This window comes from Molothrus ater, chromosome Z (assembly GCF_012460135.2).
Source record: "Molothrus ater isolate BHLD 08-10-18 breed brown headed cowbird chromosome Z, BPBGC_Mater_1.1, whole genome shotgun sequence".
NCBI lineage: Eukaryota > Metazoa > Chordata > Aves > Passeriformes > Icteridae > Molothrus > Molothrus ater.
In genome coordinates, this window is record NC_050511.2 from 43,728,790 (window position 1) to 43,755,454 (window position 26,665).

Genomic DNA, 26,665 nt, shown 5'->3' on the forward strand with positions numbered 1-26,665 from the left:
CTGCTTTCTGCATTGCTGCTGTTCTTTCTGATCCAGTCCAAGGCTATCATCAGGGTTGTTGTATTGCTTTCTCTCACAGCAGGTACATGCAGGCACTGTGAAAAGTTGCATTGTCCTTTGAAAAAGATAGTTCGAAGGAGGTTTAACACAGGACTAATGTAGCTCTCCTGTAGTGTGTACAAAGTGTAAAAATGGATCTGATTTAAATGGGTTTTCATTTGTTTTCTTTCCAGCTCCCCGGGGAAAACGAGGCTGGAAAACCTTTTATGCTGTGCTGAAGGGAACGGTCCTGTACTTGCAGAAGGTAGGGGAAATCACTGTCTTTTGAAAACTAATTAAAGAGGGATAAAGCAGCACGCATCCTCTCCACTCTCTCAGTGTACCTCCAGGCTCCTTTTCCTCGGATGCACAGCCTGGCTGATCTCCTTACTGCCACCTGTTAACACACACATTCAGGCATGAATCCTCTCGTTGACACCCTCTCCCTTTTCACAATTTCAAGTTCAGTTCCACTGCCCGCATCCACATGTGCACCCTGTAAGTTCCAGTGTATGCCACTGCTGCCTCACACATCTGAAAAAACAGCCAGCTTCACCAGCAAAGACAGTGTCATCTCTCTGTGTCGTGCATGCGTCCTCTAGGCTGCTTTTAACTTTGCGTTTCATATGTATGACTTCCCCTTCTGTAAGGTTGTCCTCCTTTCCCACCTTTTCAGAGTACACTTTCCTGCAATGCCTGCAAGACCAGCTGCAAAACAAATTGAACAACAGCTTGGCTTTGGTAGGAATCTGCAGCTTCTGTTCTTTGCGAAATTGAAGGATAAAAGGATACTTTTTTCCACAAAGCAAGAAAGGGCTGGTTTCTAACAAAATGTGCTTCCTGACAGCAAGGTGTCTAAAAAAATAGTCAGATGAAACCCTTCAAGCTTTTTGTTGCAAGCTTAAATATATTATAGTACATTTTTAACTACACTGTTAGAACATAAAATGCAACATATGAGTGAGAACTGTCAAAATCAAATAAATGGCAGCAGCTAAGTAGGTTGTTAAGGCTTTTTGCCCTCCAATTTAGATGAAATATTCATGGAATAGATACTGCTTGTCCAGACTGCCCTATATTGCAGAAGTATGCTTCATTGAAAGCTGTTTTACATTTTCACTCAAAAACTGATAGTTTTGTAACTATCAGGAGTGCGAGTACATAGTGCGGTTTCCTCCTCCCCTGCTGTGGCTTTCTGAAGTTCTTGGTTTCACTGGAGCCAACCTGAATAGTCTCTTGAGAAGAAAGAGTGATTTGAATCAGATTATTATAGCATGAGGTTTACAAGGTGAATGCTTGGGTGCAATACCTTCTTGAGAGGGCTGAAATCCTGTAACAGACAAAACAATCTGCAGTCAGGATAGAAGATTTGGGCTGTAAGTTGGGTGTGATATGCTCAGAGCCAGTGCAAGAGACTAAAACTAAGTCCGCTGAGTCCCAAGTCCTTTTGCTGGGAACACATTCAGGTATTACTAAAATGCCTTCGTGGCAGGCTTGTACTTGCCCTTTTCTGACCAAAATGGATTCATCTGCTTCAGTTCCTGAAATAAATAATCTTTAATGTTCACCTGAAAAAACTGCATGGTTCTCTGAGAAATAAGAAGACTTCTTTTTTGAAATATAATATTTAATTCCTTATTTGATATTCAAGGGAAAGAACTGAGTATACTATCTATTTTAGCACCTTAATTAAATATTTTATGACTATTGCTGGCATATTAGTTTAAAATGCTTTCTGTTTAATAAAATGTAGAGATGCTGATGTAGCATGCAAATTTTCTACAGAATGCCGCCCTTTCCCCTGTTACCCTCCATGTTTTCAGGAGCAGGGAGTAATTTCACATATGACTGCATCTTTGCAGAATGAAATGCATTGTTGGAATTCTTGTTCTTATTTGTTTGTTAGTTGTGTATTTTACACTTCTCAGAGCACTTGAATTCAGTAGTTACTGGGCAGTACTCTGCAGAGCTGCATTCTCCTATTTGCATGGGAGCCATGCGTTCCATTGAAGACATCTTACTGTAGCACACTGCCAAGTAAGGCTTTTGCTTTTGTGCTGTGAAAGGTTGACAGAAGGGTGTGATGGGAGGTAACTCATTCCAAGAGTGATGGGGCAGCTGTGAGCCTCCCCACGGTGCCTCTGGCCCCTGCTCAGCCACATGCTGAAGCTGTGAAAAAGCCTGTGATTTCAGCTTCAGAGGGTCCACCAGGGCTTCCCTTCAGCACTCAAATAAACTTTACTCTGTTAGAGATGTAGTATCATAGAAGGTGATGGTACCAGAGTTAAAAAATACACAGCTAGACCAAGTAGTTATAGTAAAGGTTGCTGAGCTGCTGTTTCCTTCTGTAGGGACTGAAATTATTCTAATTTTAGGGAGTACTGAAGCATTTTAGAAAAGTTTGATTTCTTTGCAGAAGTACATAGTTCTGGAAATAGTCCTGGCAATAGTCTGGGTCAAAGGATTGCCTTGTCTCAGTTCACCTCAGTTCTCTCCTGATTATAGAGAAGGTGAAACTGACATGGTGCAGTAGGCGGAGTGCATTCACAAGCACGTCCGCTTTTTCTCATTCCCATATACCTGTGGAGATGACATCTGTGATGGTGGTTTTATTGCACTATTCAAGCAGGATAGAGAGAAATCTCACTGTACAAGTGCTGTGTACACACAAACACATGTACAAAACTCTGCAGTATTGCTTTCTGTGTTCATCTGTAACTCAGCTGTTCCCTCAAGACACTATTGTAATATAAATATTAATTTTTCATAGCAGCTGTGAGTCCCCCAGTGGGCAGTGTGATTCCAATTCTGCCATCTCTCTGTTTGCACTGCTGTTTTCCTTGTTTTGCTGTCAAAGGCAATGTATGAGAGTGTTTTGTAAATGGTGGTCACTTGAGATTTACTGAGGATTCTTCTGGACAGCCTTGTCTCTCTGCCCACCTTTTTTTTCCCTATTGGAATTATACCAGTGCTAATTCCTGTAGTGCATATTGTTTTGTTCTTAAATAAGTGATTTAGGAGAAACGGTTTCTGAATTAATGAGCACAGAGAGCACTGGAGGTGCTCAGTGGAAATGTTCACAACTAAACATGCCTGTGCAGTATTATATAAAATAAGAAGTTTGACATGTTTGGGACATTGGCTGTGTCTCTGGGCATCCTCAGGCCAAGGTTAATTTCCTGCCCTCTGTTCATACAAGAGGAAATTGCAAAGTAGCAGCTTGACAGAATGTCTGTTCACTAGACTGACATGGGATGTGATGTGCATACACAAGAGAAGTTTATAAGGAGAGGGCATAAGGCTGACCTCGCTTCCTTGCTAGAAATTGCTTCTGGGCAAACAGTGCATTACATGAACCTTCGTGTTTTGTTTGGACTCTTCTGTAAGGTTTGCAACATCTTTGCTCTTTGATGTGGCACTTTATAATTTTGCAGGCTTCGCATCTTTTTATATAAATTTTCTCAAATTTCCTCTGTTAAAAATTAAAAACAAAACAAAACAGAGAAAGGCCAGACTCAGGTAAAGTGTTTGGTGGTGAGACTTTCTGAAAGAGAATCTTGCAGCTGCATGGAGATATCCATCCATGGTATAGTGACTGATAAGAAAAGACAGATGTCATTCTCTGGTTTACCAAAAATGTATTCAGAAATATGCTGACTCTGGGTCATCAAGATGCGGGAAAGTCATTCTCCAGGAGTTTGAGAAAGATGAATTCAGCATGCCATTGCATTGTACGCAGCACTCACATCAGCCTTCAGCTGACAGACAGATCACAGTTTCTTTCTGGCTCCATATATATTTCTTGCCACTGTCTAGGTCTAACTTTAGAGAGCTGCCTTTCATTTCAGCTCAACCTGAATGCTGACACCAGCACATCATAGCACATGCTGTCTTTGACGGCTTAGGCAAAAATGGATGTTCCTGCTCCCCTAGCATTCCCTACCAGTCAAAAAGAGTTGAAGGCCTTGGAGAAGGAATTTTGGCAGCACATTCATGTCCTTACAGCTTTCTCTGAGGCTGGCAAACTATGTGGAGACATTTCCGGTATGCTGATCAGTGCCTTTGGAGAAGCTGGCAGAGCCCCAGCTGTCAAGGTAGATTGCAGCCAACTGATCTGGTGGGATTAGCAAGGATTACCACGAATACTTTCTGTTGGAAAGGAGAGTTTATCAGCCAGGGCTGCTTCTGGGGCTGCCCAAATGTGGACTTCTTCTGAAATGGATTTAGTCACCTGAGCAAGTTGTAGACATTGGATGCAGCTCACAGAGGAAGCTAGAAGGCAACAAGCTAAGTGATAGCTGACACTGTCTCTAGGCAGAAATATGAGGTAAGATAGAATATCATATGTCTGAGGCCTGTCTAAGTTCATTTTCTGGCTCTGAGGTTTTTCCAGTCTTCCTGGACAATGGAGCCAGTCATTTCCCCCAAAACTAAATCAGCTTGTGAGCCCTTACAGGAAGGGGCTTGACCTGAGGCCTTGCCTCCTCCATCTTCAAGACAGGGTATGCCAGACTTCCTTGAAAAAGGTTTAAAGAAACGCCCTAAGTGGGCATAGGCAAAATCCTTCAAGACTGACATGCCTTCAAATCTTGCTGAGTCTCAAATTATGAGAGAGGAAGGACATTTGACTTTGCTCACTGCCAGCCCTTGTAAACCCCTTACAGCACAGATGTTTCGGTTGGCGGCTGCCCTTTGGTCACCTGTGCAGTAATGCTCTGCCTTTCTGCTGGGCCTGCCAGACTTATGGTGGTGCCCTTGCCTAGCTCCAGACAGAGGTGGTGGTGTGGCAGGACCGCTGGATAGCTGCCTCTTCTCAGGTTAAGTGTCTGAGCAGCAGTGTGGGAAGTTGTGGGCTTGCACCAGCAGGACCTCCATCAGAAAGGATGAGACATGACAGAGGAGCAAGATGTTTTCTCCCACCTTCCAAGAGGTGGTCACCACAGCTGGTGACTTCCTATCCACTGAAACTCAACCTGGAGAGCCCCAGCCCAGCCTGGCTGAAAGCTCAGATACCTTTGGCAGTGGCATAGATTCCTCTGGCTGCAGTCCTGTTTGGTGTGCTGCCAGAGAAGTTCTGTAAATGAATTCATGCACATTAACCAGCTCTTCTCTCAGGTGGGTGTCTCCCTGGCTGTGGAAGCTAGTGCTATCCCTGCACATACTCTGCATCCTGCACTGTGTTTCCTGCTATACCTCATCTCATAAATTGTGTTCAAGTGCAGGATCAATAGTTACCATGCCTGCAGGGAGTTATTTCACTGCTTTGCAGCTGTTGCACTTGGTGCATATTCCAGGTGAGACTGATTTCTGTGATACACTGAGAGGGAGAGTCAATTACAGACTGCTTTGGCCTGCTCTTCAGAAAAAAAGTCATGCAGCCTTGCTGGAAAATGACTTTTCTTTCAAAAAGCTCCTGGCTTTCCCAAGCCATTTATAGTCATGTGGGCTTTGGATGGAACCTATGGCTACATTTTGCCCTTGTCCATCTTCCATCACTCAGAAGATCAAAGACTGCTTCCAGGCTGATTCTTGCAAAACAAGAGTCCCTGTTTTTGTCATCTGGTGTTACGAATGGTACCATTACTGTGTTAGAAACCCAGATAGAGTTGTGCTTGCCATTTGTAGACCCTCATCAGAGAGAGGTAAGGGAGTTTGCTGTGATTTTCTTTGTGGACTTGGTACGGAGGCTTCTGTAGTGTGTGAGGGCTTGCCAAGGAGCACCCATGAAGGTAATTGGTTGAGAAAAATTAAAAGCAGGCAGTAGAGGCTGAGAACCTAAATAGCTGAGAAGTGGAGTTGGGGAGCTGATTATGAAGGATTGTTGAAATGAAGACAAATAATCCACAGCTGTTGTCATAGTCCAATACTTCCTGCTTACATCTCTTCCTATCAAGCAGACAGTAGAACGACTTCTCTCCCTTGGAAAGACATCAAAACAGAGAAAGAAAGAAAGAAAGAGAGAGAGAGAGAAAGGAAAACATGTTAAAGGTAGTGGAAAACACAAGTCAGGTAGCACTTAGTTCATATACTCTATTACTATTTCTGAACTCTGGAATAAGGTTTTTTCCCTAGGCTAAGGAAGAAGGATTAGTACATGGAGAAATTCAATGCCATAAATTTTCCCCCTGCTATCTCCTGCAGGATGAATATAAGCCAGAAAAGGCTTTGTCGGAGGAAGATCTGAAGAATGCGGTTAGTGTGCACCATGCGCTGGCATCCAAGGCAACAGACTATGAGAAGAAACCCAATGTCCTCAAGCTTAAAACAGCAGATTGGAGAGTCCTGCTTTTCCAAGCCCAGTAAGTGCTCTCCTCGTGCCACTTATTGAGGAAAGAAAGCAGTGCTGAAGGAGGAATAAATTTTTGCCTGGACAGGTTAAAACAGAGGCTTAAGAGGTTCAATCTGTTTATTTGATCAGAAATAAGATTAAGTAGTGATGTGATTAGAGTGCACAAATAGTGCATGAGAAAGAAACATCAGGTTTTAAGAGGCTTTTTAGTCTAGCTGAGAGAGGCATAACAAGATGCAGGAGCTAGAAGCTGAAGCTCCAGGAAATTCAATTTGGAAGCAAGATAACAGTCAGGGTGATTAATCATTGAAGCAAATGACCAAAGGCAGTCTTGTATTGTCTGTCTCCTGATGTCATCAAGTCCTAGCTAGATGTCTTTCTAGAAGATATGCTGTGGTTAGAAACAAAGTTACTAGTTAATACAAGGATGATTTGATAAGTTTTTCATGCTGTGATATCCAGACATAACAGGTGACCTGCCTTTTGCTTCTGAGCCCTTTTCTACTGAGATCCATATTAAACCTCCTAGAGATCTTTGGTTACCAGCACAACCAAGACCTTAGGACATACGTCTGAATCAGGGCATTAGTTGGCTCTGTCAGCTGTATTACTGGGATTGGATTAGTAATCCCAGTGCTAGGGTGAGGTATGGACCTAAGCACAAGCCAGCCTGTGACTGAGTTACTTAGCACTAACTGCTTGCAGACATAGGCAGGAAGACAGAGCAGACTCTTAAGACTTGTCCAGTTTTGGATATTCTGACTTTTAAAATACCATAGAAGGGATGGAAAGAGGTAGACAAGGCTGAGTCAGCAAGTGCTTAATATATGTTGCTTCCTCAGGAGCCAAGAAGAAATGCAGACCTGGATCAACAAGATTAACTGTGTGGCTGCTGTCTTCTCTGCACCACCATTTCCAGCGGCCATTGGTTCTCAGAAGAAGTTCAGTCGCCCACTCCTGCCAGCCACCACAACAAAGCTATCTCAGGTGAGACATTTTTATATAGAGGGTAGATGATAATGATTTCTCTTTCTGTCCAGACACTGGATGGTGGTCCTTGTCACTGTTTTATAGCTGTTGCCGTTAGCAGTCCTAGGAGGAGAAGACTTGCATAGTAAATCTATGCTCATTTCCTCTTGCAAGATTTGAAGTGGGGGGAGAAAAGGAACAGACTCAAATACAATTGATTTATGTTTTTGAAGAAAATAGTACCAGATAAAGAATTTTCTTCTTGTGCTTATGGCCCTGCAGAGTACATTTCAGATACTGATTGATGGGGTTATTTTGGGTTTAAGTGTTTATGAAAGCCACTTATTTCAGGAGAAGTGGACATACTCCTGGACTTTGGCTTTTTGAATTGATAAAAGGTGAAAGCTGATGCATCAGACAAGCATCAATTATATTTCTCCCATTAGATTTTCCAGGCTCCATTTATCAGCTCAGGGATTTCCTGTACAATATATATTTATAAACGGTGTCTTAAATTAATCTCTTCAGTCTCCCTTGTGATCACACAAGCTTTTAGCATCCCATGGCAAGGAGTTTCACAGCTCTACTGCTTCTTGCACAAATACACATATTTCTGCTTGTCTCAGACTGCCTGTGTCAGATGCTTGTGCCCATAGCTTTTTGGGAGATGCAATGCCTGCCTGGATTTCCTCCTGCATTGGCAAGAACATGATACTGATTGTGTTGATCAGATTGACAGAGGTTATACTTCATGACATCTTCCTGTAGCTTTTAAAGTGATCTGCCCATGCTGGATTGTTTCTTAAATGCATTTGTTGGGGTTTTTATTTATTGCCTTCATAGCTTAGCAACTATCCTTAGAATCCACTGTCTCAAAACCTGTGTTTCTGTAAGGGTATGGCGTTTTTTACGTTGCCTGTGCTTTTTCTCTCTCCATGAGAGCAGCCTTTCTTCTTACAGTGTGGTGACTGACTTACCATTTTTTGTTCTGGGTTAAAGTTTAAATCATGTTATGTGAAAAAATTATAAACTGGTCTCATCCTTTTTGTTTTAGTTTTTGGTCATGCATACCTTTTAAAAATACAGTATGGTGCTTCCATAATTTACCTCCAGTCACCAAGGGAAGCTTTTTTACTCGTTCTGTATGATTGTTCTGTTTAGCATGTTGTTTCCTAGTCTCATTGTTTCCATTTAATCTGGAAAGGGAAAAGATAGATCACAACCCTGTGGTTTGTATCCTGCAGAAGGAGAGACATGAAAAGTGGAATAAGATAAGCTGTTTTAGATAAGGAGAAGAATGTTAAGTGTTCAAAATAGATAAATTCAAAGGCAAGCAGAAACATGTCTGTTTTCATCTGTCAGTGTGGAAAAGCTGCCAGCAGGCTGTTTCTCATGAAAAAAAAAAAAACCAAATTGTCAGATCCCTGTGGTTGATGTTTGGGATTTTATGGAATGAGTCATGATGGACACTGCTTCTTCAAAGGGTCTGTTCCTGGTCAGCCAGAAATTGAGGTGCAGTGAGGACTTAGCATCGGTAAGGAAGAGAGAGGCTGGACATGATGACAGGTTGTGCAAGATCATTGTACCAGATTTTCTTTCAAAAGCAGAACAGTGTATAATCTTGGTTAGTCCAACCAAGGAGGTATGTGACAAAACTATATATAAAGGAACAACCAGTCTAGAAAAGACCTACTAGGGTGTTAGGCTTTTTCTTTTTTTCTGAGAATGCACAGCACACACAAAAGCTCCAGAGATGGTGCCCTGGAAATGACAGGTGCTGTATTAATAGCTGCTCAAAGACCTCCTGTCATTAGGCTGTAGAACTCACTACCACAGGATGTCCCTGGGACCAGGGAATCAGCACAATGTAAAGAGTGATTGGGCACTAATGAGAGACCATGCACATTTAGGGTAGTAACTAACAGCAGCAAGAATTTTTTGGCAATCAGTAGCAAGTGGTTTCAGCCCTACCATGTTTAGGCAGAGGCAAATTATCCCACATGTTTCTCTCTTCAGTTCTCCTCCAAAAGAATTGAAACACAAGATTAGCTGGGTCTTAGCTATCATCATCTATAGAAGTTTTCCCCTTTCTGCTGTTTTCCACAGCTCCAGCTCAGCAAGCCAAGAGGCACAGTCCACAGTGTGACTCAGTGCAGTGCAGGCATATCTGAGCTAGATTTGAAGCTGTGGGCTTCATCTGAGCTGTGGGCTGTGCTCAGAACCATACCACAGAGAGACAACACTGGCAGCTGTTGCCTCCTCTGAGGTGAGGTGCCTACACAGGAGCTGACCTGGGTACTACCTTTTGGCTAATTCACCAATATCTGCATGATCATGTGTCTATTTTGGACTTAACAAATTCAAACATAATTTCAGATCCAAGCCTAGAAATGGACAGAAGGCCATCCTGCAGGAGATGAAAACCTTCTGAGATGAGGGAAGGTTAGCTTGACAGATGGACTGGAGGAAGTGAGTGGGCCTGGGTTTATGATAAAGGAAATTGCCTAGAAAGTGGGAGTAGCAGCTCCTCACTTTCTCCAACTGCGCAGTGGGATAAAAACCAGTAGCAGCTTAGCAAAATGAGTTACTTTTCGGGGACTGGACAGCCCTTCCTCTTCTGAATGCATTGTATTGTTCTAAACAAATAGAAACCACACACTAGAGAGCTTTTGGCAGTGCAGAAATAGAAGGAGGGGCCATGACTCTGTGTCTTTTCTATCCTGGAAGGAACTCCTTTAACAATCAATAACCTGAGGCAGAGTCTTCACCTGTTTCGTTTTGCCCTTGGTTTGTCTGCATACACAACAGTCTTAATTAATTTACAAAAAAATGTGTTCGAGCAAAAGTGTCGTGTTGTCAGTAATGCTCGGCAGCAAGCTGCTTCCGTTGCTCACAGCAAGGCAATGGATGACAGGTTTGCTCTTCTTCCCAGTGGCATCTGCTAGCTGCCGAGTTTTTCTGCAAGCTTGGCCACTTTGAGTGCCTTTGAGAGAGCTGTTGGTGGCAGCTCTTTGGGATGACAGACCTTACCAATCTAAGGAAAGGAGCTATGAGGTATTATTGTACAGGAGCCTCTCTATTTTTCTTTGCTTATTGGATATTTTGGATTCTGTCACCTAAGTGCCTAATATGTTTCTGAAGGATGAACAGCTGAAGTCCCATGAAGCTAAGCTGAAGCAGATCTCCACTGAGCTTGCTGAACATCGCTCCTATCCTCCTGACAAGAAGCTCAAAGGCAAGGAAGTAGATGATTACAAACTGAAGGACCACTATCTGGAGTTTGAGGTAAATATGGAAAACATTATTACTTTTACTTCTTGGGTGTGGATGGTCTTATATTTGGAGTACAGTCCTGAAGTTCTTCATTTTTCACTTTACTTCCCTAGGAGTAAGTGTTCTTGCTAGGCAGAAAAGTCATCCAGCGATTGCAGATGCTGGGATGTGGCTCTTCTTTCTGGTGAGAATGTCCTTAGTGAATTTAGCTCCCAGCCTGTAACATGGAGGATAGAAACAAGACTCCTGTCCTTCCTCATGTACCTGTTTGAAGAAATTTTAACATCTTCACGCACAAAGTGTCTTGTGTTGTAAAACTGTGTTGCCTAGTGTATTGGAGCCTCAGTCTCTAACGAATGACTGCATTCTGCAGGAATGCAGATCATGGTAATTGTCTTCCATTGGTAGGTTCTGAAGGAACTGATATGCTGAAGTTACTGTCATAGGCTTGCCTCCCTCCTCAGAGCCATTGTGTTGTATACTACTTAGAGGGATGTCAGGATAAGGAAAATGGTAGAATTTAAGATCACAGATTGAATGATGCAACTTTTAGGCAGATGCATTAGGAGATTGTTTTGAGTATCTGACAGCAGCTTTTATCTATAATGGTTACTGCCACATTTTAGGACTATGTGGGAATGAATCGGCAACCTAGCGGATGTCTGGCATTTGTTATGACTACACCTTAGAGCTTTTTCCTCCAGGACTACGAGTCAATGTTGCCTTGGGTCTGAAAGGATCCTACTCTAAATAGGCAATGCCTGGCAAGGAAAATATGTAGTCTGACAAAGAGGAAGAGCAGATAAGACAGATGAGACCACCAGAGCTGATGCTGGAGGCAACACAGCACAAGCCTCTAGAACTGAAGTAAGCCTTCTGCCCTGTGCTATCAGTTTCTGTTAGAGGGACTCTTTTTACTCCTGAACTTAAATCGTTGCATACTTTTGCTTTTGCAGAAGGTTAACCACAGCGTAGCCACTGTGTTGAGTTTCACTTTGCTGTAGCAATGTCTATCAGGATGGCTTTATGAAGGAGGAATCGTTACTTGACCAACATAATAGTCTTTTATGATGTGATGTTTGGTGTGATGGACAAGGGGAGAGCAGTGGATGTTGTTTGTTCTTCACTTTGACAAGAATTCTGACATTGTCACCTCTAACAACCTTGTAATCAAGCTGATGAAGTGGATTAGGAAGTTGACAGTGAACAATCGAGATCAAAGAGTTGTGATCCATGGCACAGTGTCAGTTAGTTTTGAAGAGAGCACTCAGATGTACAGAGTAAGCCATACACTTTCTCTCTGGAGGGCATCTTGTAAAACTTGGAAGATAAAGCATTTTCTTAGCTTTGGGTTCTTGACACAAAGTTTATTTTCTGTAACTTTTAGAAGCTTGGTGAGTTAGGATGAAATGTGGGCTGGAGTGTTAAATGTTTATAGAAAGATTGATGAGGGAGTAGATTGTTGGGTTTTTCTCTGTTTCCTGTGAATTTTATCAGGGATAAAATTTATATCCTTTATCTTTTGAGGATATTCCTCAGGTACCTCAGTACAAATCAAAACCACTATAGGCCAGGAAACAAAAGGTGTCCTCTTCACTAGTGAGAGTCTCAAAACAGCATTTGAGCTGTGAAGTTCAGGTAAGTGATCAGTTCTGCACGAGTGCTCATCTAAGCAGGAAAGTTGTGGCAACAGTTTCAGTTATGTGGGAGAAATGGTAATTCAAGGTGCTGATTTGCTGTGCTGTGTTACCTTCACACTAAGCACAGATTTCATTGGCAGTATTGAACTATCAAGACACCATTCCAAGGGTCATGAGAGCAGGCAATTCCAAAATGTCGGAAATCAAACAAACGAGGCAGAAGGCTAACTGGGATCTTCTTCTGGAGCTAAGTCAAAAAAGTAAGGTTTATGCTGAGTGGAAGCAAGGTCAGGTGGCATGGGAACAATACAGTGAGAGATGCTCCTCACCATTGTAACAAGAAAATTCATGTGGCCAAATCTCAATTGGAGTTGCTTCTGGCCAGAACTATGGGGAATGAAAAGAGTGTTTTAAAAAGAGTATCAATAAAAACAGTGTTTTAAAATATATTAATGTCAAAAGGCAGTGTAGAAATAACATCAACGTCTTACAGGATTAGGATGCTCATCTCACAAACAGGGACGTGGACAAGGCAGAGTGTTTAATGCAGTCTTTGCCTCTGTCTTCAATATGGATGGCAGACCAGGGGGATCTCAGTGCCCTGAGATGGAGGACCATTACTTTGAGAATGCTCCCATTTAAACTTGAAGTTGTGTAGTATCAGCTTTTTAAGCTGGATCCCTGCAAATATATGGGGCCTAATGAAATTCATCCAGGATACCTCCAGCAATTTTCTGATGTCATCACAAAACTTGTCTCAATGATATTTGAACAGTCTGGAGAAATCCCAGTTGGCTGGAAACTGTCCCAGTTTTCAAGAAGGGCAAAAAGGATGACACTGGAAACTACAGGTCTGTCAATCTCATTTCAGTGCCTGGTAAAATAACAGAGAAAATGATTCTGGGAAGTACTGGAAAACATCTGGAGGACACTGGAACCATCATCACAGCCAGCACAGCTTCATGAGAGGAAAGTCAGGCTTGTTCAACCTGGTTTTCTTTTATGACAGGATAACCCACTTACTTGATCAACAGAAGCCAGTTAATGCAATCTTTTTTTTTTTTATTTCATAAAGCTTTCAATACTGTCTCTCTCAGGACCCTTCTGGAGAAAATGTCCAGCCCACAGCTGGATAAACACATTATGTGGTGGGTGAGCAGCTGGCTCATGGGTCAGGCACAAAGGGCTGCAGTGAATGGGGTGACATCAGACTGGTGTGACCTGTCACTAGTGGGGTTCCACAGGGCTTCATCCTCAGCCCTGTGCTCTTCAACATCTTCATAAATGACCTGGACACAGGACTGGAGGGGATAATAAGTTTGCAGATGATACAGAACTGGGAGAAGCTGCTGACTCCCTTGAAGGCAAGGAGGCCCCGCAGAGAGACCTTGACAAATTATGGGACTGGGCAATCACCACCTGTATGAAGTTCATACAAGGGAAAGTGCTGGATTCTGCATCTCAGATGGGACAACCCTGGGTGTATGGAGCACCTGGGAATGAGAAAGTGGAAAGCAGTGCCATGGAAAGAGACCTGTTCAAGGGCAAGTTGAACATGAGTCAGCAGTGCCCTGGCAGCCAGGAGGGCCAGCTGTGTCCTGGGGTGCATCAGGCTCAGCATCAGCAGCCAGGCAAGAGAGGCACTCCGCTCTGCACTGGAGCAGCCTCACCTTGAGTGCTGGGGCCAGTTTTGGGCCCTCAGTATAAGAAAGATATGAAGCCCTAAAGCCGCCAAAGGAGGGCAGTGAAGATTATGAAGGTCTTAAGGGGAAGTCAGATGATGAGCAGCTGAGGTCTTTTGGTTTGTTCAGCCTGGAGGAGAGGGAGGAGCTGAGGGGAGACCTCATTGCAGTCAACAACTTTCTTGTGAGGGGAAGAGGAGGGACAGGCACTGATCTGTCTGTGATGATGTGTGTGGATAGCCTGCAGTTATGTCAGGGTAGGTTTAGGCTGGACATTGGAGAGAGGTTCTTCTTCACCCAGAGGGTGGTTGGGCACTGGAGCAGGCTCCCCAGGGCAGTGATAATAGTACCAGCCTGACAGAGCTCAAGAATCGTTTGGACAATGCTCTCAGGTACATGGTGTGATTCTTGTGGATGGTCCTGAGCAGGGCTAGGAATTAGAGTAGATTATCCCTGTGGACCCCTTCCAACTCAGTTTATTCTATTATTCTGTGAGGCAGTAAAAATCCCAAACCAAACCTAAACGTTGAGCTGTATGAAAACTGTGAATGGATACTCTGTGAATGGAAAGCTTCCCTTTAGAACAATGTCCTTTCAGGGTTGGCAGGAGTGGTGGAAGAGCTTGCTGCATGAGCCTAAATGAAAAGGGCAAGGGGCAGGAGAGGTAGGATTTTGTAACTGTCTCTTTCAGGCTGAGACAGCAGGCTAAACCTAGTGTCTGTGTACAAAGGACCATGCTGATACATCTTGGGAAACACGCTAAAAGGTCCTGTGAGTCCCTAAGGTAGCAGCATAGTACCATTAGGAAGGAAGATGCCAATTTCCTTTTCTGTAGGTCCTTACAATTTCTTTTTGTTTACACACCGGTGATGCCTTCATTCTTGTTCCTAGCAAAAGACAATTGAGACGGAGGGGAGGTGAAGCATGAGGTAACTGGTCCTTGTTCAGGTATGCAGCCAGTAGCATTTGTTTTTGATGGTGTCTTTACTTACACCCAGCATGGAAGGAACAGCTTTCATTGCCTGCTCTCTGAGGAAGTACTGCATAAGATGGCAAAAAATTCGTTGCTTATTGCAGAAAATTTATTGTTAGAGAAGTACCTTTTGAGTGCTGTCAGATGAGAGGTGAAGCCAGAATACCAATGTGAGGCTACTTCATACTTCATTATTATGTGCATTCATTCTTCAGAGATAATGTTGCAGAGGCTTTTGAATGGTTTCGACTTCTGTGGTTTTATTTCTTGACAGAAATTGCCAAATTGATTTCTTTTAAAGCAAAATTTCCAGTAGCATTTACCTAACTTCAAATGTCAGGTCACTGAAAGACCAGCTTTGTTGTGGTTGAAATCAAAGTAGAAGTGTGTTGATTAATTATAATAGAAATCAAGGGTCCACAAAGTCCAGGGGGAGATGGCCTTTTGCACACATACAGGTCCTAGATTTCCATTCTGATTGCCGAGTCTTGAGACTCTGGTGTTTACTGGACCTGTAAAAGCATAAATACGTACAACAGTAAAGCCCCCCCTCTCAATTTCATGATATTATGCTGTTCCCAAGCTAAGAGCACTGGCTGGCCTTTTGCAGAAGCGTCTGGTTCATTTTGTGATGAATCATCCATCAACTCAGTTCATCATCGTCAGGGTTCTTGCTGTTTCTCCATTTCCATTTTTATTAAATGACACATCTTACCTGCTTCATGTGTTTGTCTCTCACATTGTGGAGCTCCATCTCCAGATATGGAAGTCATAGGAAGGCTTATTTATTTAATTTGTAGGAGGATTCTGTTATGATTCTCCTCTGTGAGGGTTTGTTTATTCAAAGGATTCTCAAAAGCCAGTCACATTCTCTTCTTTTTTTTCCCCCTTTATATTTCATACTTCAAAGCTTTTTGACTTCCTGCCCTTAAATAAATGTTTTTACCAGAACTTTATTATTTTATTAAAAAATGTAAAATATTTTCTTAAATACTTTTTTCCTCTGTCAGGAACATAATAGTTTGGCTGCCATTTTGCCACTTTCAAATACAAGTTAACAATCAGTACAGATATTTACATCCACCTTCCCTGACTCCCAGCACACTGAGATCGCTGTAATTACAATGCCTGCACCATGTGTTTAAGTGGATATATCAGGGGCAAGTTACTAAATAAATCCTATGAAGTGGATTGCTCTGTTCTCAGGACCTCTGCCCCATCTGTTTCTGAGACCTTTCAGGGGTCTTCTGTTACCGTACCTTCATTTTCTTCCTTGCCGAATTGTTTCGTGGAAAATGATGCAATTGGAGCAAACAGAATGAAACCTTCCTGTTGGAGAGGGAAAACTCTAATCCAGATGAGGAATAGAACAAATGGGCATGGGGCACAGTAAAGTGAACTTTTTCCAGTTGAAAAATAGAAATGTCTGGACAGACAGCAACCTTCATCATTCCCTGTGAGTGACATAGCAGGGAAACATGCCTTGCTGCTGTCATAGCCTTCTCATCTGCTCCTTTTTGTTAAGGTCTGGCCTTTTAGAAGATTCTCCCACATGCCTAGTGGTGGCCATGATGGTACAGTCTGAATTTAGACCCTGCTTTGGTTTCTTCCCCGTGGATAAGAAAAGCAGGACCTGCTGGTGAGAGTGGAGGATTGCAGCAGAGCAGGATTTTTGTTGTCCCTTAGTTTAGTGCACTTTATCTCCATGCATGCCTGAGCACATAGGATCTCAGTATGTGTGAGTGAGCACAGCTTTTGTCTCAGCATGACTAAAGTAGCAAGCTTTCATTTGATGGTGTTACTTGGAATGGGAGCCAACACTCTTTGGAGCATCAGGATTTGTGTGCTGCAGAACTGAGTGCCTCTAATTACACAGACCTCAGTCTGCCTGAAATCCTCTTTGTTTAATTTACATTAGCCACTGTTGTCCATATCCACATTAGGCACCATTGTTCGCATACATGTTGAGCTCCTGGCTTTCAAGGCTAGCAGAAAGCATTAAGTTACTGAGGTGGTCTCTCATGTGCCCCTGCAGAATTTCTTCCAGACTAATTTGGGCCTTTCTTTTCATTTCCCAGAAAAATCGCTATGAGATTTACGTTGGCCTACTGAAAGAAGGGGTGAAGGAGCTGCTGAGCGGAGGAGAGAACGATGCACCAGGACTGAAGAAATCCCACTCAAGTCCTTCTTTGAATCAGGAGTCTCCAGTTAGTGCCAAGGTGAAACGCAATGTCTCAGAGAGGAAGGACTACAGGCCAGAAACACCCAGCATTAAGCAGAAGGTCACTTAGGGTGGAAATGACAACTAGGGGAACAGCCATGCAGCAAAGTATTGGTGGTCAAAATTTTTTCATTTAATAACCTGTCATTCACAAAAAATAAGTGCATCTGCCTGAATGGGGTGTTAGTGACATTTTCTATTGTATATTTTGCTGTTTCTGTGCAGATTGTGGGAGATGTCTTCGCTCCTGCTTTGCTTTGCTTTGTTAATTTATCATTTAGCAGTTGAAGCATTGGGACTTTTTTGTGTTATTCTGTTTCTAAAGGAGCTGGGGAAGGGGTAGAGAGCTGTGACGTTTATTCTGTCTCCTCCCCATTTATCTCCTCCCATCGGCATGTGGCTTTCATCTCTCAAGTCACTTGTCACTTTATTTACATGGTGGGTGGGAAAAATAACTGGACAAGTGCTGCAGTGCTGTGAATGTGAGCTGTAGCTGTGAGAAAAGCTGTGCAAACATGCAGCTGCAGAAGGCTGACTATAGGCTAGGGTGCTGGGAGCACTAGTTTCCTGACAATATAAGGCATGTTGGTACTGGTACTGAGCAGCAGGTGGTACAGTAAATAGTCACTGTCGCTTATTGTTACTGCATTGACCCTGGACACTTCGCGAGTGTGAAGGAATGAAACCTGGAAACCTCTGGCAATGCTGAGATGACGGCATTGGAATAATTTGTTTGCTTCCTCCCAAGCAGGGAGCCTTCTCCTGAGTTTGCAGGCTGGAAGGCATCCAAACCCATGCTGTCTCTGCAGTCAGGAAGATTAGGGATTACCCAGTTGGAATGGCTATCTGGGCTTCACATTTATTTGCAGAGAAGGCTGCTGTAGATGTCAGCCATTAGCATTATATATTAATTATATATATTAAAGACAAAGGGCCTCTGTGTAGTTTTTAACTATACGCTCTCACTTAGCTGCTATATAGAGCCTTATGATATATTGTGTCCTGTCGCTTCCCCTTCTGGGGGTTTCCTTGTTGGTGTGCAAAGAGAGCTGCTTTCAATTCCTCTCATAGTGACAAAGCACTTTGCCTTTTTTCTTCAGAACGGGATTCTCCTCAGTTGTCCATTTTCCTTCTTTAGCTCACATATAGGTGGAAGAGGCTGGTGCCTCCTCACAGTTCCTCCATACCCTGTGCCAGGCTTTCCAAGGGGAGCACAGATCTGGGAGAGACCACCATGGGTAGGTCTTTCCATACCTGAAAGGCCCATGTTTGTGCCATAGACCCTTGGGGTGGCCAGCAGTTTTTCAGGCACAGAGAGCAGAAAGATGACATAGAAATAATTTTCCCACTTCCCAGCCCTTCTTGTCTGGGCAGTGTCATGGCTCTGCAGAGAGTGCTGGCTCTCCTGTTACCCAACTTGTTACCTGAGTTTTAATCTCAGTTTATATACTGGCCCACAGGGTGAGCTTGGACAGGTCTCTCCCATTTTGTGTCACCCTTTCCCTATATGAAGTAGTACTACCAAACTGGCCTTTCCCACAGAGCGCCTTGGGAGATAATGTTGAGGACCAGTTGAAAATTGCTCCTTGCTGTTTGTTGTGTTGTGCCTGGCACAGGACAGCCTTCTTGTTGAATGCAATTCTTGATGCATATAGAAACGTCAAGATCAATGCAAGGACTGTTTAGAAATGCACTGGTGTTTTCAGCCCAAGTAGTCAAAGGGCCATACATCAAAAAAATTGCTATCTGAGTGGATGTGTGTTCTGTCAGGCTTCCCAAGGGTCCAAGTCAATTCATCTAGTTTTATTGAGCTGCCAGTCCAGTGGGCAGAACTAAGACTGATCAAAGAGAAAAGGCCACTGCATGACTTGCCTTCCCTACTGAGTACCACCATGCAACAGCTTTTGTGGTGTTGTGCTGTCTGTCTGTTGGCTGTAACAGTGATGTTGCATTCTCAGATGTGAGGTTTTGGGGCAAATGGATCCTTGCAGCTGCAGCCTGGTAGCGAAGCCAGATGAGACTGTTCTCATGAGTGATGTTGAGATGCGCATCCATCTGGCATCTGCCACAATTGGGGAATGCTGAATACACCTCTGGGAAGAAAACTTGACCTCCCTTTTATGATTAAGGAGTGGTATTTAGTGTTCCCATTGAGACTCTCCAAACTACGTGGCCCTTGCTCACTCCCTCCTTCTCCTCCCCATCCTTGCAGTGGGCTGGAGAGGAGAATTGGAAGCATAAAGGGCAAAGACCACAGGGTGAGATAACAAAATTTACAGGAAATGGCAATGAGATAAGAAAATGAATGGTAAACAAAAGCAGTATTAATAACACAGTGCTCAAGAATACTCACCACGCAGAACCCAAAAATACCCAACCATTTGCTTCCCAATACTCCGACCCAGGAGGGACATCTTCTCCTGTTTCTGGAAAATGACATGAAGTGGTATAGAATAACCTTCAAGTCCAAGCCATGATCCTGCCATAAATTAACCCTGTCCTGGCCAGAACCAGTACATCATTCTGTGAATTATTTTATATAACAATAGGATACATGCAGCAGAAACAAAACCCAAAAAAAGGTGCAGATCTATAAATGGCCCTGCTTGGCTGTCAGGGTTGGGTTGAGTAGATGATCTTTTGAAGGCAGGCTAGAACATGCTTGGCAAACCTCTTGTATTTATGGAGTGCAGTGCTTCAAAAGGCAAATAAGTGACATTTAACTTTCTTCTTCCCTGGGTTTAAACGTATTTTCATTGCTGAAAATTCCAGTTAAATTGCTGAGCTCAAAAATAAATTACTCCTGTTAAATGCATTTTCCAGCTTTGACACAGAAACTGGGTAATTCCTCTTCAAAGTCATTGCAGAAAAGATGATTTGAAGCAATAGGAAAAATCAAAAAGTGAACTGCAAAAAGGATGTTTTTTTCATTATTTATTATCTATTTCCATGTATACTTGTAAACAGATAGGGTATTTTTTTTAGGTCTCATCTGAATGTATCAAATGCAGTTTTTCATTTTTGCATTTTTTAGTCATTAAACATTTGTTGAGCTTAGAGCAGTCTTGCTGAGACTGTTGAAGCTTGCAGATCAGTTTACCCAGTATTTATAGTTTCTGCTCCAGTTTTAATTAATGCCATTTTCCTTTGTTGCTTTACAATGTATAAGCATCCCAGGCATGCTTTGGAGAACAAGAAAAAAATGTGATCCTGTTGCGAAAGTCTAAGACTCCTGCCCTCCCTTGGGAATAGGTTCCTCTACCAATCAGTACTGTAATTGGTTTTTTTCCCTCCTGATCATACTATATAGGATAGGGCAGGTTCTCAGGTGGTCTAAGTGGTGCATCTCCTTGAGTAGCACCATTAAGAATCTGACCAGGGAGGTTTGCATGGTACCCTGCACCCTGCCTTTCTTTGCGGCAATATTTGCCTCTAGGGAGGATCGGTGCTTGACTGCAGCGACTCAGGAGCTCTGGTTGCAGTATGTAAGAATATTCTGCTGGTTTCCAGCCCTCCTCTGGGACATGAGCTACAAATCACTGGAGCAGCCTACAGTTTCCTGGGTGTACTCAGTGTAAGGAGCTACTGGCTGGCTGCCATGAGCATGTGTGCATGTGGGAGAGCCTTTGCATTGGTGACGCAGGGAGGTGCCATCCTTCCCTGTCACCCTTCCTGCTCCAGTGTGCTATCATTGCTCAGGCAAGGCCTCTGTCTGCATGTAGAGAGTGGGGATGCAAAGAGAGGGAGCAGGCTAAGGCTAACACCTCCTTACTTCCCCTTAAGGTGCAGACACTGGTTCTGTGGGGACCCACCCGGCTCTGAAGTGTTACTGGCTCCAGGGGCTGAACCGTCTGCTATCCCCAGCTAAGGGAGGAGAGACAGGAAAGGGCCCCACTAGTCTGCACCTGACAGCAGAGGGCTGATGGAGAAGGGGAAAGCTGCCTTCCCCTCTCCCCACCCAGCAACCAAAGCGGGTGAAATACTCTCTTGAAGCCAAAACCGTACTCTCCTCTAAGATTCAGCAGGATGCAGGGGACTGTTTGAGATGAATTTTTTTCATCAGTGGCTGCAAAAGAGACTCCCTGGACTAGTTGTGTGTTTGTCTGCATCTTGCAGATAAATTACGCATGAACCAGTGAACATGACTACAGCTTCTAAATCCAGTATTTATGTTGTGTCCTCAGCTGATGTAGAGAGATAAGTCAGCCAGCAGAGTGATTAATGCAGCAGAGTTGTGCGGGAATGCTGTTCAGCTGTGTTGCCAACTCAGTTTTTCATCTGTAGCCAGTCACTTGTGAATGGTTAACAGAAACTTTCTAATGATTAGTAACAGCTCCTCACTAAAATACTTCCCCTCTGATCCTGCCTGCTCCCAGGTTGCAGTCTGTCTGTGTTAAGGGGCTCTCATGGAGAGCTGTGCTCTGCACAGCCCTGCTTTGTGGAGGAGTTTGGCCCAACAGACCTCCAGGGACTGTTCAGTGACTTTTCACAGCTCCAATGCCTTTGGATAACAAGGCTGGTTGCTTTTCTGGCTTGAAAAAGCCAAAACTTTTGCCTTTCTCCAGTGGGGAAATGAGGTTCTTGCTTGTCTGGAGTAGGCCATTCAGTGAAGATGTGGTTATGGCAGTGGAAGAAGTCAGAGATGACGAGGTTATCATCAGGCTTCTTGTAGGCATTGTATGGCATTGTTCTCCTTGAAATTGGGAAAGGCTTTTCTCTGCAGATGGCTTACTGCTTACTGTGTCTGCATTCTCAATTTTTAAATTAATTTTGGTCTTATTACAGTTAGTCTGACAGCTCCTCCTCCTTTTCTGACAAGCTGCTCTCGTCTGTCATCTTAGCACCTCAGCTGCTTCTGTATAACAGGTCTGTTTCCTTCCATGCTTGCAGAAATCCAGAAAATTTGACTCTCCCATCTTGCATTGAGAAAACCTGCTCTGAAGTAGTGCTGCATTGAGTGGATAACCCTGTGAACAGCTTTTTCACTCTGCTTGTTGGTAGCCTGTGTTTCCAGCCCAGTTATAGCTGGGAGGTGTGAGACCGAGTTTTAGACTGCCGTGATCCTTTAGTTGTATACTGCAGGGATGCAAAGTCGCCCTTCCCACACTTAGACCAGACACTTGCAACATTCTTACTCTTCTAGTATCCAGGTGGTTGGAAACACTGGCTGCTTCTGCTGGGTCAAAGGCAGTATACTCATATTATGACAAGAAATCTTGCAGCTTGCTGCTTGTTTAAATTTTCTCCAGTATTACTCTCCGCAGGCTCTGGGACATCACATCTGCTCTGAGGGGGCAGTTAAAAAGTCCACATTTCTTGTCAGAGCACAATCATTGCTCCCAGCATGTGGTCTCAGCATCTGGTATCTAGGCTTCCAAGAGGGATGAACCATAGAAGCTGTCTCAGAAAAAGCTAATCTGCAGCTTGTGCTTTTTAAAGGATATTTTTAGTGCATATAGAAGCAGTACGTCTGGCCTCTCCTATCCTCTCTCCCAGAGCTCTCCCAGCAGCATAGGTATAACATAGTGGGTTGCTTCACTTGGAGCTTCACTGTGAAGACCTGAGCTCCAGGAAGAAGAGGCTTTGTCAGCCTTCAGAGAAATGCTACCACCTGAGCTGAGCATCAGTGCACAGCACAATGATGCTGTATGAAGAAGCCAGTGCCACCCTCCATGGCTGGTCACCTGCTGGAGACTGTGAGCTCTAACATTGCCCTCAGTGTTGGAGGTAATGAGAAATGCTGGCTTCCTTTTTCCTCTAGTCTGTGCTGTTTGAGGAACTATCTTTACCACCTGCTGCTTTTCTCACCCCTATCCAGGGATACCACAGTCCCTTTGTGAAAAGACTGGTTAACATGAGAGCAAGGAGGAGAGGTCATTGGAAAAAGTCTGAATGCCATCTGGGAGTATCTGCTCTGCTGATGGCAGCATAGAGTTGAACATTGAAAGGCCCAGCCTTGCCTGAGAGAATGTCCCTTGCTCAAATATTTTGTTAGTTGAATTAAGGTTGTGTTTTAGTTATTTATTAGAGCCCATCCCTTACCAAATGCAAGCAAGAACTTTCACAAAGGTTGGACCATTGACCTGACTTTGCCCTTGTGTCAGAAGGAGCAAATTTAGACTAGTCCAACATGTTCTCTCTTGCCTGCCTTTGAGCGCTTAATTATTCTATAAGAATTATAGATGTTTAATCAATGAGGGACCTCCCATGGCATCTGCTTTTAAAGCAAGCCAGAAACCAGCTGGAGTGCAGGCCAGAGGTTTATTTGGACCAACAAAGGTACATCACTTAGCAATGCAAGCATTGAAAATGCAACAAGCCACAAGGGCGGGATTTTTCTCTGACAGAAACCACTGTAATTAGCAGCCACTCTGGCAGTGATCCTGTCTGTAACTCACATAAATGAGACTAGCACAAGAAGACAATTTTTGTCTACAAAGGCAAAGTTTCAGCTTGGGCCAATTGATATCATGGTGTAGTGACAGAGCAGCTGGCTAAGCTGCCATGAAAACCTGTTTAACACAAAATCCTCCAACTCCCCTTAGCCTCTTGGTGGAAGAGGGAGATAAATGCTATCGAGTCTGTGTCACCACACAGCGCAAACTCTACTGGTAATATGAGTCTTAACTCACACACTTACGAAATTCTCATACTCAGAGCTGTCAGATTCTGAAAGACTGTAGGATGAGAACAGGGGTGGGTTGTGGTTGGGTTTTTTTTAAAATTTGTACATATTCATGACAACTGTGTCCTCTTACTTGAGTCTAGAATTATAATTTGGCTAAAAGGACAGAGTTTTTTTGGCTGTTGAAAAACTTTTAAATCACTCCTCTGTGTGAGGTACACTGAGACGTACATTACTTGGTGAACATATTTAATTGATGCCTATAAATGTGTGTATTTCCTAAGTATAGTATGGCTTCTATGGCTCAGCACTGCAGAACCTGCTGTTCTTTTCTGAGGCTTGTTTGGTCAAAGCATTCAGCAGCTGCAAACATTGTTAGGATGCTTGTTGTTCTAATTGTTCTCAAGTGAGGTTAAACAGCTATCAGAGCTTTTGCAGATTTAAGGTATACTTTCAGCTGCTTTGATCTTCATGTGTTGTCCACCAGGGGCTGCCTGTTGTTTTGCATGTTGAAAGCAAGGCATATATTTGAGAGTCTAAGCAAGAGCTAGTGGGTGGAATTTTCTGCTAGCTTAACACTGGGCTGACTTTCTCCCAGTTTATATCAACTGATGCCTGTACAAGGAGCATCCATGCTGACTTCTTCTGAAAATCATGCTCTGGGGATCTAATACACAGCTTTACTTCTGAAAACGTTGACCTTGTTCTGTGAAAATTCAGCAAAGGGACATCATGTCCAAAGTGTCCAAGAAGGACAGGTGCCTGTGATGTCTCCTGCAGATACAGCAGTACAGCAGTAGTGAGGGGTTCTTTTTCTACAACTGTTCAAATTTCCAGAAGAGTGGCTCATCAGTAGGGAAGAGAAGAGCAACAGGGCTGAAATATCTCTCTTGGGCATCTCTTATGCCTCCCAGAGGTTTCTTTTGAGAGCATTGAACAACTTTTAACAAGTTGCTGGTCTGGGGCAAAAGACATAGGGAAACCCAGTGAGTTTTCCTATTGCATTCTAGTAAGGGCAACAGTAGCACGATCTGCATTATTCTTGCAAAGAGAGAGCAAAAGCTGAGGGTGTGATTCTTACATGGAGTCATAAAACTCTTTAGCATGCAGCTACACTGAAGCACTTGAGCAACTTCAATAGTGAAACTATACCTTTGCACTTCACTGGACCACAGCCAGAGTGATTGCACCTTGCAGAACTGAGATGTGAGTGAACTGCAGCTCAGAATGAAATTAAGAAGACCACCGTGTCACCTTGCTTTGGGCAAGCTGCAGTCCTGTAATCTTTTTTCGCATACTGGGCTTCTCCCTTGGGTTTCCTGCCCTCCGTGGTGGTGGGAAGATGTGGGTGAGCACTGTCAGTTTCAGAGTCACAGTTAAATGTCATTTACCCTCCACCTGAGCTGTTGCTATGTTGTTTTCCCTTAGGCTGAGAAAGAGGACTGAATTTTCAGTCAATGTTGCTTGGTAGCCAATGGGAAGCATAACTCTCAGCAGTGGTGATGCAGAAAAACATTTTGCACATGCATGTACATACACCTTATACATCTCTTGTGTGCAGAACTAACCTTACAGGACTTGACAACAGTCCTTGCAAGACCTTTCCTCTGGGTGGTCTCCCAATTGCTTCTGTGATGTGTAGGAACCTTCTTTCTGGTAACCTTGAATTCAGTTTACTCTCATCACTGAATTGCTGGAGTGTTTTTCATGTAATACACTAGATACAGTCCCAGTCTCACTGCTTTGTGGTAACTTCTTGGTCTGCTGTGAAGCAACAATATTGAGGTAGCCATTAAATCTTTTCCAGCAGCATGGAACTTGCTGTTCTGACTCTTGGGGAGGTCATCATCTCAGGTTTGACACTATCCTACCACCAGGATACCCTGTTTTGTCCCTGGGAATAGGCATGGCCAGAAAAGCATACTTGGTGGTTAGAGTCAGAGCTGTGCAGACTTAAGTCAAGCCCTGGTTCAGGGAAGATTTTTCCATGTGCTGCTGATGTCCATAAGGACTCAAACATATACTTGCTTACACAGAGATGCTTTCCTGAAGCAGAGTTGTCACTCTTTTCTACAGGTATCACAGGATGCCCTCCCTTATTCTGCTTCATGTATCTGGTACTAGAATGATCATTTCCTGATAAATGAAGGCACTTAATCAGTCCTCTTCCCCTTGGAAGAAGGACTTTTGGGGATATTGTTATATCATTTAAAATAATATTTTGGAATTTAAGTTTACATTGCTTTATTTTTCACTTGAGGTGACTGTATATAAATATTTTCCTCTATTTTATCATTGCTGATAAAGTAAGCCTACAGTATACAGACAAATAATTTGCCTTTGATGTATTGAAACTGTGAGATAAAAAGTAGACTTCTCTCTTGTGTCCATGTTCCTGACTATAACTCTGTTCCTCTGTGTTTTTATAAGTTGGAATAAATGTTGCTTACGGGCAACAAAGAGCCTGCAAGCTTCCCAATAATCTTTGTCATTGAACTCAAGCAACCCTATTGAAGGATCTCACATATGTATAATGATATATGTATATGTACAAACTTTAGAAAGAAATAAACCAAATGTATTTCACGTTCTGCAGATGAATGTTTTTTATTTGAACCCTAACAGTTGCTCCTACAACTAAGAACATGAAGGTGACTTTACAGTGAATGACTTTCCTGCTTCTGACTCTTGGCAGTCAGTAGTTTCAAGGTTTCCTGAGCTGAAGCATATGTGTACTCTCTGCCTTGCAGTCTGGATCTGACCTGCAGTTGGCGTCACCAATGGAGCCAGTGGCGATTCGTGCACATTAGTCCTGTGTGAGGGCAGCTGGAGCACATCTCTCTTCCTTCTGCACCTGTACAAGAGGTGGCACCCATTCCAGTTTCATCAGGGTGTATAGCCTGCAGAGCTACCACTGCTTGCTGTGAAGAGACAGCAAGAAGAGAATTAACTGA

General features: G+C 43.3%; 1 protein-coding gene across 3 annotated transcripts in view; it reads left to right on the forward strand.

Annotated features, from left to right (window-relative positions):
* PSD3 (pleckstrin and Sec7 domain containing 3) overlaps positions 1-26,306 on the forward strand; it is a 115,998-nt gene extending 89,692 nt beyond the window's left edge. For all 3 annotated transcript variants that reach the window (XM_036402951.2, XM_036402952.2, XM_054517887.1), the window contains 5 exons: positions 234-304; positions 6,181-6,338; positions 7,171-7,315; positions 10,439-10,582; positions 16,944-26,306. In XM_036402951.2, the coding sequence (XP_036258844.1) occupies positions 234-304; positions 6,181-6,338; positions 7,171-7,315; positions 10,439-10,582; positions 16,944-17,156 (731 nt within the window). In that variant the 3' untranslated portion in view covers positions 17,157-26,306. The remainder of the gene's footprint in view (positions 1-233; positions 305-6,180; positions 6,339-7,170; positions 7,316-10,438; positions 10,583-16,943) is intronic.
* Positions 26,307-26,665: the final 359 nt, after the last annotated feature.